The following is a 12,960-nucleotide window of genomic DNA, read 5'->3' on the forward strand; positions in this document are numbered from 1 at the left end:
CAGTGATCATGGAGCCCAAGAAAGTAAAATCTCTCACTGCCTCCATTTCTTCCCCTTCTATTTGCCAGGAGGTGATGGGACCAGTGGCCATGATCTTCATTTTTTTGATGTTGAGCTTCAGACCATATTTTGCGATCTCCTCTTTCACCCTCATTAAAAGGTTCTTTAATTCCTCCTCACTTTCTGCCACCAAGGTTGTGTCATCTGCATATCTGAGGCTGTTGATATCTCTTCCGGCAATCTTAATTCCGGTTTGGGTTTAAACAAATAAAATAAAACCTACATACAGAAACAGTGTTTTGTGTTGTGTGGGCGCCTATTTTTTATGTGCAAATAGCTTTAGATACCTATTAGGTCCATCAATGACCATATAGCTTATAGTCAACACAAAAAAACAGCAACCATTTGTTGTTGACAAAGGACAGCTGGACATATCAAGGGCCCCATAACCTTCAGGAGCTTAGGGCCTCCTCAAACCTAAATCCGGCCCTGGGCATATGGGAACCTTGGGCCCGGACTCTTGGGTACCATCCATTCCAGGGAGGAAAGAGAAAACCCAGAACGTCATTCTACCATGTGTGATGTCATATTGGCTGCGAGCTGATTGGCCAGACCCCAAAAGGACAGTTTGTGATGTCGCAAGCAATGGGAAGAGCTGGTGGAACCCGTCACGCGCTGCGCCATGTAGGATGTTGTGGCTGCTTCTCCCCATTTTGGCTCTTTCCGCATTGTGGTCCACGCATGCAGAGGATGAGACATGCACGTAAGTGACACCAGAATCATGGAGAGGGGGAGGAGGACTCATCCGTCCATTGCCAGTTAGCGCCAGTGATGTTCTGGGGCCTCCAGGGCAGTCCGCTAGTGAACAAATAACGCCTTTTCCGGGCGCACAACAGAGAGCCAATGTGGTGTAGATGTTAGAGGGCTGCACTATGATCTGGGGGATGGGGGTCCCTATACCCCAGGGGTCAGCAAACTTTTTCAGCTGGGGGCCACTCCACTGTCGCACAGACCTTGTGGGGGGGGCCGGACTATATTTTTGAGGGAAAAGAATGAATGAATTCCTAAGCCCCACAAATAACCCAGAGATGCATTTTCAATAAAAGCACACATTCTACTCATGTAAAAACACGCTGATTCCTGGACCATCTGTGGGCCGGATTGAGAAGGCAATTGGGCTGGATCTGGCCCCTGGGGCTCAATTTGCCTACCCATGATTTACCCCCTACTTGGCCATGGAGCTCATTGGGTCATTTTGGGCCACACAGTGTCTCTCAGCCTAACCTACCTCACAGGATTGTTGTAAGGGGAAGAGCTATATATATAAACCATCTTGAGCCCCTTGGAGAACAGGTGGGAAATAAATGCAAAAACCCTTTTAATCTGTCCTGCTGACCTGACTATTCTCCTGCTGATGATGGATGCTTCCCAAGTGAGCTGGCTGCTCTCTTGATCTGCTCTTGTTTTTAAAACTATTTCTGTGTTTTGACACTGCATGCATTTGACTTTATTATTGGATTATTATTATTTTTTAAAAAAACCAATGTTGTTAGTTACTGCTGTGGGTACCCGAGGGGCAGAGAGACAGGGTGGAAATTTGCATAAGCATAAATTAGAATGTAGTTATCCTCAGAATATGCAGTTATTTTAATTGCATTTTTATGCATGAGCATTCAAAATGCATTTACAGTTTTGATATCCCGAAGATGCTTTCTATTTATAACCTCAGTGAGAAAGCTTTAAATAATTCAGAATCACATTTCTGTTCCATATAATTAGTAAAAGGACATCAGAGTCTCTCAGATTGCTCTTGACGGTACCATTTTGCCTACGCGGAATGGCAAGATACCATCTTTTTGCTGCAAGATTAAAGAAAGGACTTCTTCACGCAGTGCATAGCTAAACTATGGAACTCCCTGCCACAGGAGAGGCAGCAATGGCTTTAAAAGAGGATTAGACAATTGGTGGAGGAGAAGAAGGCTATTGATGGCTACTAGCCAGGATGTCAATGTTTCTGAGTCTTCTTCTTCTTTGGCAATCCCTCGTGGCCAAGTAAGATTGTCTTCCATAAACACGGTTTTAGCAATGAGTCCATAAGTGACGCGGGTGGCGCTGTGGTCTAAACTTCTCCAAGTCTAACTACATGGAAATGGCGGAAATAACTGGCAGAATCCGAGACCAGGGAGAAGAGTTGGTGGAAGAAGATTGGAGGAAATTTAAAACTTATTTACAGAAACATTGCAAAATTTTTGAATGTTGATGACGTTGAAATGAATTGAAGGGGTTCTAGCAACAAGGTAAAATGTAAGATGGGATTGATAATAGATAAACTAAATTGGATATGAATTTGCTGAACCAATTTTAAAAAAGGGATACAAAAAAGGGAGGCGTGAGGAAGTCAGGAAAATAAGTTAACTAAAGATGAGTTAAAAAAGAGGGAGTTATGTGTTCTTCTTTTTTCTTCTTTTTTGTGCTTAATGTTTGCATTTTTGTATTTTGATTTTGTATTTTTCTGTTTTTGTATTCTTTCTGAATTTTTTCACTGATAAAACTTAATAAAATATTAATTACAATTCCCTCTAAACTTCTCCAAGTCTAACAGGGTCCCTGTCGTGTGGGGCTGCAGTTCTGATGTAGCCAGTGTGGTGTAGCGGTTAGGAGCGGTAGTCTCGTAATCTGGTGAACCGGGTTCCCGTCTCCGCTCCTCCACATGCAGCTGCTGGGTGACCTTGGGCCAGTCACACTTCTCTGAAGTCTCTCAGCCCCACTCACCTCACAGAGTGTTTGTTGTGGGGGAGGCAGGGAAAGGAGAATGTTAGCCGCTTTGAGACTCCTTAAAAGGGAGTGATAAAGCGGGATATCAAATCTAAACTCTTCTTCTTCTCTTCTTCATCCACTGGAATGGAGCTCATGAGCCACGATGCCTGCGTAGCCCCACCTGCCTCCTCCCACCTGCACCTACAAACCGCGCCTTCCTTGTCTGTCTCCCTGATCTGCTCTCTTCTTCACAGGAGGGTGTGCGGAAGCCGCCCGCTGGCTATGAGCCACGGCAACTCGCTGAGGATCGTGGGCGGCTCCAACGTTTTGCCGGGGACATGGCCGTGGGTCGTCAGCTTCCAGTTCCCGACGAGCCAGGGGGCCAAGCACTTCTGCGCAGGCTCCCTCATCAACGCCCAGTGGGTCCTTTCCTCCGCTCACTGCTTCATGATCCAAAAGTAAGCAAAGCCAGGTAGACAAACTGCCCCATTTCGACTTTACTCAGCTTCTCCCCGTGCCCACATCAGTTGGAATGAAAATTCGCAAGCGTTTTCTGTATGAAGGTGCATCTAATCTTCCTATCTATAGGGATATACCGTATTTTTCGCTCCATAAGACTAAAATGTAAGGGGAAATGTCTGTGTGTCTTATGGAGCGAATGCGTGGTCCCTGAAGCCAAATTGCCAAGGGGCAAAAAGCAGATCGTCCTTTTTTTTTTTTTTAGAAAGAGGGAAGGGGGTGTCAAAACGAAGCTGCTGAGCAGCTGATTGGCAAGTGATCAGGAGGGTGATAAAGGACGCTAGCGATAAAGGAGGTTGCCCGGGAGGGGGGAGGTAAAAGCCCATGGATCCTCAGGACTTTTGCACTGGGTCACCCCAAATTCACCATCAGATCACATAGCATGTCCATGGCTACAGCCTGCACCAAAAAAATAACGCACCCACTGTTTCGTGGGGCCACAATGGCGCAACAACGTGGTTACAAAGCACGGGTCCACATGGATCCTCAGGATTTTTGCATTGGGTCACCCCAAATTCACTGTCAAATCACATGTCTGTGGCCACAGCATGAACCACAAAAATAATACATCCGCTATTTCGTTCAGAATATCTTTTGTGTGTGTGTTTTCCTCCTCTAAAAACTAGGTGCGTCTTGTGGAGTGAAATACGGTACATATCTTGGCAAGGAATTTCCCCTTACACATTATTTTCACAAAGACAAATGTTTGTTTGAGTGTGGCTTTCACTAATACAGGTTGAGTCTTTTAAGAGAGGCCCCGTGGAACATGTGTACTCTTTATCCACGGGGGCCTCTTTTAAAGGATTCACCCCGTATTTGCTCTTGGGGGGATTACACTTTTTTTGTTTGTGCAACTCCTACCAGCCCGAGCCAGCATTGCAGTTTGTTGGGGAAGACAGGGCATCCTGTTGGCTAGATCAATGAGCAGCTGTTATTCCTTTCCTGTTCCAGACCACAAGTGGTCCCTTTTGGCCCTCCCCCCACTTTCGCTTCATGTTCCTTGGACTCTTACTCCATCATGCTTGGTGCTGCTGACCCCAGGGCCACTTTCTGAACACACCATTCTTTCCACTGTGCTACACACACACACACACGCACACGCACACACACACACACACACACACACACACACAACCACACACCAGAGATTTCCCCAAAACATTCAGCCCCTTGGATGAGTCCTGGAATGCTCTTCAAAGTTCTGTCCTGAGCCTGGTGTTGCGTGGTGAGTTCCCGCCCCCCCCCAGTGGAAATAATGACACATGACACAATTATTAAGGTTAATGGGCTAAATAAGGCCACAACTTTATTGGTTACAGGTGATGAGCGGTATTGGCTTAGGCATTGGTCCTAACTGACTATATCCGACTTCAGCCCATCTGCTTGAAGTCCAGGAAGGGTTAACCACCAGTAGGGGGAGTCCTGCTGATGCACATCAACTAGGAACTCTCCCGGGGTCACCAATAGGGGGCGTGCCTTAGGCCCTCACCTCCCCAGGCTTCGGACAGGGCCACACCCCCTGGAATCCTTTATCGGACTACCCTTCAATATGTGGGGCAGGTGATGGTGCTACCTTACCTCTTCCATCTACAGAACAATACCAATGCCTAACCACCAATACCCAGAAAGTTGTGACGATTTGCTACAAGGTAGGTGAAAACCAGCAGAGACATCACCTTGCCAACAAAGGTCCGTATAGTGAAAGCCATGGTTTTCCCAGTAGTGATGTATATGGAAGTGAGAGCTGGACCATAAAGAAGGCTGATCACCGAAGAATTGATGCTTTTGAATTATGGTGCTGGAGGAGACTCTTGAGAGTCCCATGGACTGCAAGAAGATCAAACCTATCCTTTCTGAAGGAAATCAGCCCTAATGCTCACTGGAAGGACAGATCCTGAAGCTGAGGCTCCAATCCTTTGGCCACCTCATGAGAAGAGAAGACTCCCTGGAAAAGACCCTGATGTTGGGGAGGATGGAGGGCACAAGGAGAAGAGGACGACAGAGGACGAGATGGTGGGACAGTGTTCTCAAAGCCACAAACATGAGTCTGACCAAACTGCGGGAGGCAGTGGAAGACAGGAGTGCCTGGCGTGCTCTGGTCCAGGGGGTCACAAAGAGGCAGACACGACTGAACGGCTAAACAACAACAGGTGAAAACCAAGTGGCTGGTGCCAATTTGCCAAGTGGAAAAATTCCTACCAGGCCCCTCAACGGCGACCAACCAAGGTCCATAGCAAGCTCAAAAAATTAAAACATTATAGGGCGGGAGGGTGGGAAATGCAGGAACAGCTGGCAGGTGGCAAAGAGGGAGCTCCCTTGCCATGTCTTGCCTTAAATAGGGCAGGTCACGCCCCCTGAGCCAGCCGATTGGCTGGCCAGGTGACGACGCGGCCGGGAATCCCCCCAATTGCACAGCGACTGGTTCCAGCCACCGCGCACATGTTGGGGCCATGACGCCCGCAACCCCACCTCCTCCGTAGGGCGAAAGTGGCTTTGTCTAGCCCCAATCATTCATGGATGAAGGAATTGAAGGGATGCTAATCAGATTTGCACATGACACCAAACTGGGAGGGGCAGCTAATACCACAGAAGATAGAATCAGGATTCAGGATAACTTTAACAAAATGAATTTCAACTGTGCCTTGGCAGATGCACAAATATAGAATGGGGGAACACAGGGCTTGCCAACAGTATAGGTGGAAAGGTTCTAGGTGTCTTAGTAGACCACAATAGTGTGATGCAGCTGTATCCACAGAAGTCTAGTCTCCAGATCAAATGAAGTAACAGTCCCACTCTGTTCTGCCTTGGTCAGACCCTACCTGGAATCCTGTGTCCACTTCTGGGCACCACAATTTAAGAGGGATGTTGACAAGCTGGCAGGTAGGCAGAGGAGGGTGACCAAGATGATCAAGGGTCTGGAAACTAAGCCTGATGAGGAACGGTTGAAGGATCTGGGTATCTTTAGCCTGGAAAAGAGGAGACTGAGAGGTGATAGGAGAGCTGTATTCCAATATCTGAAGGGCTACCACACGAAAAACGGAATAAGCTTGTTTTCTGCTGCTCTGGAGGGTAAGACTTGAGTCAATGGCTTCAATTTGCAAGAAAGGAGAGTCCGCCTAAACATCAGGAAAAAACTTTCTGATGGTAAGAGCTGTTTGACAGCGGAAAAGACTTTCTCAGAAAGTGATGGACTCTCCTTCCTTGAAGGTTTTTAAGTAGAAGTTAGATGGCCAACAGTCAGGGATACTTTAGCTATGACTCCTGCATTGCAGAAGGGCTGTCCTAGATGACCCATGACGTCCCTTCCAATTCTACAATTCTGTCGTTCTCTGAAATCTCATTCTAAGTCTTCCCTCCCCCCCCCCTCCCAGGTTTGTAAAAGTTGAGTATTTGAAGGTGCACATTGGCGTCACGCAGCGTTCCAACCCCGGCCCCGATGCCCAGGTCCGCTCCATCAAGAGAGTCGTGGACCACGAACACTTCCGCCACGAGGGGTATCTCAACGACATCACCCTGATTGAGCTGGACAAGCCGGTGGTCTGCAACGACTACATCCAGCCCGCTTGTTTGCCGGACGAGAACCTGGAGGTGGATTCCCTGACCCATTGCTACACCTGTGGTTGGGGCATCACACAGATAAAGTGTGAGGACCACCCCTCCCCTCCCCACAGAGAGACGTGGTTTGCAGGGGCCTCGCGTGGTCCGTTCTCCATCACCCTGCCAGCCTCAGGTCTTGAGGTAGGGCTGGGAGCCAGCCAGCCTCTTGTGATCAGGATGCTTCCCTGCTGGAAGTTTCAGAAGCGAAGGCGAGGAAAGGAAGAGGGGTTGAATTGTTGCTTTGGAGACTCTTAAGGACAGGAATTGGGGGAGGGGGGAATGGCATAACAGAGGGCAGCACTTTTGCAGAAATTGGAGGGACAAGTCCAGGTGTGGGGGAACCTGCAGTCCCCCAAATGTTTCTGGACTACAATCCCCATCAGCTTTGGACATTGTTTGGGGCTGGTGGGGCCCAAAAACATCTGGAGGTCCATGCACCCCCCACCCTTGTACTAATCACTTAGTCAATGGATTGTTCCTGTAATAATAATAATAATAATAATAATAATAATAATAATAATAATAATAATAATAATAATAATAATATATTTATACCCCGCTTATCTAGCTGGGTTTCCCCAGCCACTCTGGGTGGCTTCCAACAAAAGGTTAATACATTAAAACATCAGTCATTAAAAACTTCCCTAAATAGGGCTGCCTTCAGATGTCTTCTAAACGTCAGGTAGTTGTTAATTTCTTTGACATCTGATTGGAGGGCGTTCCACAGGGCAGGTGCCACTACCGAGAAGGCCCTCTGCCTGGTTCCCTGTAGCTTTGCTTCTCGCCGGGAGGGAACCGCCAGAAGGCCCTCGGAGCTGGACCTCAGTGTCCAGGCTGAGTGATCAGGGTGGAAATGCTCCTTCAGGTCTACTAGGCCTAGGCCATTTAGGGCTTTCAGGGTTAGCACCAACACTTTGAATTACGCCCGGAGCCAATGTAGGTCTTTCAAGACTGGTGTTATATGGTCTCGGCGGCCGCTCCCAGTCCCCAGTCTAGCTGCCACATTCTGGATTAGTTGTAGTTTCCAGGTCATCTTCAAAGGTAGCCCCACGTAGAGCGCATTGCAGGAGTCCAAGTGGGAGATAACTAGAGCATGCACCACTCTGGCGAGACAGTCTGCGGGCAGGGAGGGTCTCATCCTGCATACCAGATGGAGCTGGTAAACAGCTGCCCTGGACAAATGCACGAAGCTGCCTTGTCTGTTGGCCCAACCAGCCCAGCAGCCTCTCTCCTGATATGCAGCATCTCTTCCACAGCTGCCTCCCATCACCTGCCACAGCCTTCTCCCCAAAAAGCTAAGAGTTCTGTCATGGCATCTTTGAAGGGAAGGACCAGAACTCAACTGTTGAGTGAATTCCTTCCCATGCAGAAGAGATCAGATGCCTGGATTTCTGGTCAAATGTTCAAGCAACTAAACTATAAGCCTTTCCCAAGCTTTCTCCCTGGCTCGAGATATTGTGGTCCTGAGCCGTTCAAGGCTTTATAGGTGAAAACCAGCACTTTGAGTTGGGCCCAGAAGCTAATTGGCAGCCAGTGCAGTTGGGTCAGCGCTTATGTTGATATCACAAAGTATCTCTTGGGTAGGTGGAGCAGAGTGACTTTCTCTCATTGAGGAGAGAAACCCTCAGCCCACCTCCGTACACCCAAATTTTGGGACTGAGGCTCTCACCAGGTCAGGCACTGTCAGTTCTTGATGAGCTTTGCCCAGAAGACCTCTTGCGTTAGGAATTAAGGTCCAGCAGGCAGGTACCAGCTGGGCCTTCTCCCTGCTTTCTGCCCACAGGGCGTGCCCCGTACGCTGACATCATGCAAGAGGCCAGAGTGACCATAATGCCCTCCGACGTCTGCAACAGCAGCAAGTGGTATGACGGACAGATCATACAGGAGAACATCTGCGTCATATCTGAGGAAGCAAAGGTGGACCGATGTAAGGTTGGTGCGAGCTAAAGCCCAGTGTCCTCATTCCCCATCATGGTGGTTCTGGTCTTCTGAGCTCCACCCTGGCCTTCTAAACTGAGGTGTCCTGTTCCAAGCCAAGACCTGCTGGGGAGGTCCAGTGGAGGCCAGCGGGAGTGTGAGGAAGAAGCTTGCTGTGGAGCAGAGAGTATTTAGACTACACACTGAGCAACCAGGATCAGGAGCTAACGGAGGGCTCAGGTTTGGTGCTCTTGATGGTGCAGGGATCTAAGGAGGAACTTGCAAGCTCAGAGCAGGCTCCCTGTTGCAGAAGCTAAGCCCAGGCATGTGGGAAACTGGGAGGAGCCACTCAACAGGGGGAGGAGCCTAAGGTGTGCCCTCCCCCATGCTCCCATTAAAGGTCCTTTGCTCAAGTAAAATGTGCAGGGGTCTGCTGGTGCCTGGCTAACAGATTCGTTCAGAGCAGGGAGTTGGTTTTGGGCTCCAAGATGGATATAGCAGTTCTGCTAGTGCAAAGATAAACCTTCGATGTTGGGATAAAATAAAAAATTCCTTCCAGTAGTACCTTAAAGACCAACTAAGTTAGTTCTTGGTATGAGCTTTCGTGTGCATGCACACTTCTTCAGATACACTGAAACAGAAGTTGCCAGATCCTTCTATATAGTGAGAAGGTGGGGAGGGGTATTACTCAGAAGGGTGGTGGGAATGGGTGATTGGCAGATAGCTGAGATGAGCCTGTTGACGACTCTTAACGACTGTAATAGGTCTTACAGGAAAAGGCAAGGGGTTAGAAGGTGAAAAATGGTTTAGTCATGTATAATGAGATAAGAATCCAATGTCTCTGTTCAGACCAGGTCTCTCCATGGTTTTAAGTTTGGTAATGAGTTGCAATTCAGCAGCTTCTCTTTCCAGTCTATTTCTGAAATTCCTTTGTAGTAAAACAGCTACTTTGAGATCTTGTATAGAATGTCCTGGGAGATTGAAGTGTTCTCCTACTGGTTTCTCTGTTTTGTGATTCTTGATGTCAGATTTATGTCCGTTTATTCTTTGGCGTAAGGTTTGGCCTGTTTGTCCAATATAGAGAGCTGAAGGACACTGTTGGAAGAACTAACTTAGTTGGTCTTTAAGGTGCTACTGGAAGGAATTTTTTATTTTGACTATGGCAGACCAACACGGCTACTTATCTGTAACTTCGATGTTGGGGACTCTCTTCAAAGGAGGCTGGGTGGCCACCTGTCATGATCCTTTAGCTGTGATTTATGCATCACAGGTGGTTGGACTGGATGACCCTCGGAACCCCTTCCAAGTGTACAATCTTACGATTCTGCAAGCCCACCTGATTCATTTCCTTCCTGTCAGTGGCAAAATTGTGGCTGGCTGTGCGTTGTCCCGTGTTAGAGTGTTGTTGGGCAAATCCCATTGAAAGCGAAGGCCATTGCAGCTGCAGTTCCTGAAAGCAAGGATCTCCGGGCAGGGCTGGTGCATCCCATTTTGCCACCTGAGGCAGAATGGGAAGGCGCTGCCACGCCAGGCCTCCCCTCCAGAAACCCCCTTTAACTGGGTTGTGCAACAGCGCTCGCAGAGCGGCGGCACTGGCAGTGGATTCCAGCCATGGGAAGCTAGCCCTTCCCTGGCTCCTCAGGGGTTGTGAATGGCTGAGTCTCCTTGCCCGGGGCCAGCCCGTCCATGAGGCAGGCTGCCTCAGCTGGCAGAACCCACAGGAACTGCCACCACCAGATAAGGGAAGAGAAGCAGCAATGGTAGGTTCTAGGTTCTGGCAATATCTCAGGAGACTAGGCACTTTGCCCTTCCTTGCTCAGGAAGGTCAAGGGAAGCCTCCATGTGATCGCAGGAGGCTCTTGAGTGATCTGGCAGGGACCTTGTGTGATGCCACCAGAACCTGGAACCTTTTAAGCTTAAAAATTAATTTCCAAAGTTATAAAAGGCGCAAGGAGATAGGATAATATTATATTAAGGATTGAATAACAAATAAAGTGAGTAACGCAAAAATAACAAAAATAATAGGAAAGAACGGGTGGAGGGAAGTACTGGGTTGTGGGGAAGGGAGGGGAAGGGATTAATTGAAATTGTTAAAGATTGGTATAGGATTTAAGAGATTTAAATTTCCATAAAGATTCTATAAGGAAAGCAGAAAGCAGCAAGAAATATCAAGTAAAGGTATTGGAACTGTAAAGGTCAAGATAAAGGGACCCCTGACCATTAGGTCCAGTCGTGGATGACTCTGGAGCTGTGGTGCTCATCTCGCTTTATTGGCTGAGGGAGCCGGCGTACAGCTTCCGAGTCATGTGGCCAGCATGACTAAGCCGCTTCTGGAGAACCAGAGCAGCGCACGGAAACGCCATTTACCTTCCCGCCAGAGCGGTACATATTGATCTACTTGCATTTTTGACGTGCTTTCGAACTGCTAGGTTGGCAGGAGCAGGGACCGAGCAACGGGAGCTCACCCCATCGCGGGGATTCGAACCGCCGACCTTCTGATCAGCAAGTCCCAGGCTCTGTGGTTTAACCCACAGCGCCACCCACATCCCAGAGATCAGTGTAAATGAAAACATGAGACTTACGGTTTTGCTATATATGATTTTTATTTAGGAGTTGTCTGTTGTAAAGAATGTATATTATGTGAATAATAATCAAAAAAAGAACCTGCAACCTGCAATCAGGTGACCCCAGCAAGCAAGGCTTTCGTGGGGGTATCAAGGGGGGTGGGAATGGACACACAGTGTGGCACGACCCCTCTTTGCCCCTGGTGGCAAAATGAGACGGGCCGCCTCTGCCCTCGCTCCTCACGCCGCTTCCCTCTTCCCGCTCCAGGGCGACGGGGGCAGCCCCCTCATGTGCAGGCCAGCGAGATCCGAGCGCTTCTGGGTCGTGGGTCTCAACAGCTGGGGCAGAGGCTGCACGGTCGGGAAGGTCCCGGGCGTCTTCACCGCCACCCAGCACTTCTACTACTGGATCCAGAGAATACTGAAGAACCCTCCCGCCTCCGCTCTTGTCCCGCCATTCAAGCCAACACCGCCCCCGACCAAGCCCCCCACCACTGCCTCCACCCTGTTTTCACCCCCAGCCTGGGCAACGGCACCCAATTTAAAGAGACCCACTCATATGTTGGTGAACGGCAAGTATTACGGGTACGGGGGCAAGGCCCGGCCAACTTACTCGTTTGAACGCCCCGGTTATGTTGCAACCACGACCTCCCGGCCTCGTAGCACGTGGGGCTGGTACACAGGCCCCAAGAGGACTTTCCCCCCCTATAAGTTCACTTTTCCCCCCTATAAGCCGACAACTCCCTGGTATCTCACCAGCACAAAGTTCCTGGGCTGGAATGTGCGGCCTAGCATTATTTACAGGCTGCCCAAGCGGAAGCCGGCCACCACGGTGAAACCAACGACCCAGTGGCAGTACCAGCCCTGGACCACCATGGCGCGACCACAGACCCAGTGGCAATACACGCGCCGGACCCGGCCCAGTAACTGGGGCAAATAGGCCTTCAACCACACACACAGACCAGAGGTCTTGGCCACAGGTTCACAGCTATGGGCCTGATTCTGATCCCATCTGTTGCCATGCTGCTGTCACTCAGAGAGATTGCAGCTGGGCTCCAGCACAAATTGACCCTCAGTTCGCCCTTTTGCAACCGTCTTGGGAAGCAAAAGATGGCAGGAGGTTTCTGGATGATGGCGACTCTGTCTGAGCTCATGAAGACCGGCTGTCAGAGCCAGCCTGAGAATGAATTCCCACCCGAGGAACCAGACAAGATCCTCAAAGTATCTGGAAGCTCCTCGACTCACGGCACATTCTTGGTGAGAAGACCCTCTTCCTTCTGTGGGTGGTCCAGCCCCTTCTCGCCTGTGGGAACTTCTTGTACAAACACATTAGAAATAAAAGTGGTGCCAGCCTTCTACTGAGCTCGTCCTGGTCATTCCTCTCCGGGCAGTGCATAGTGGGAAGGCGGGGGTAGGTAGGAAAGGGACTTACGCCATGTCAGGTCTTCTTCCATCCATCAAACCCAGGAGTGAGGGACCCTTTGCAGCTCAAGGGCCACACGTCCCTCTGAGCCCCTCCCCAAGGGCCATATGCCAGCAGTGGGCGGGGCCAAAGCAAAAGTGGGCGGGGCAGAAAAATAAGTCCTGCCCTCTGCTGTTCCAGAGG

The 12,960-nt window shown here is 49.4% G+C and overlaps 1 protein-coding gene across 2 annotated transcripts; it reads left to right on the top strand.

Annotated features, from left to right (window-relative positions):
- The first annotated feature begins 637 nt into the window (after positions 1 to 637).
- LOC308595695 (acrosin-like) lies at positions 638 to 12,712 on the top strand. Of its 2 annotated transcripts, none has more exons than XM_081210323.1 (5): positions 638 to 763; positions 3,012 to 3,229; positions 6,648 to 6,919; positions 8,657 to 8,805; positions 11,623 to 12,712. In XM_081210323.1, the coding sequence occupies exons 1-5, from the start codon at positions 758 to 760 to the stop codon at positions 12,292 to 12,294; spliced, it is 1,317 nt and encodes a 438-aa protein (XP_081066449.1). In that variant the 5' UTR covers positions 638 to 757; the 3' UTR covers positions 12,295 to 12,712. The 2 variants fall into 2 exon arrangements, with proteins under 2 accessions (XP_081066449.1, XP_081066448.1); XM_081210322.1 differs by having other exon boundaries at positions 644 to 763; positions 3,012 to 3,215.
- The last annotated feature ends 248 nt before the right edge of the window (positions 12,713 to 12,960 follow it).

The sequence above is a fragment of the Podarcis bocagei genome, assembly GCF_964188305.1.
Source record: "Podarcis bocagei genome assembly, chromosome: 10".
In the NCBI taxonomy this organism is placed as follows: domain Eukaryota; kingdom Metazoa; phylum Chordata; class Lepidosauria; order Squamata; family Lacertidae; genus Podarcis; species Podarcis bocagei.

What these genes read in the sequence shown, in the direction of transcription:
- LOC308595695 (XM_081210322.1), top strand. Translation starts at nt 690, where the DNA reads ATGTTGTGGCTGCTTCTCCCCATTTTGGCTCTTTCCGCATTGTGGTCC. An exon ending in GCAGAGGATGAGACATGCAC is followed by an intron (nt 764 to 3,011) that starts GTAAGTGACACC and finishes TCTTCTTCACAG; the next exon opens with GAGGGTGTGCGGAAGCCGCC. An exon ending in CAAAGGTGGACCGATGTAAG is followed by an intron (nt 8,806 to 11,622) that starts GTTGGTGCGAGC and finishes TTCCCGCTCCAG; the next exon opens with GGCGACGGGGGCAGCCCCCT.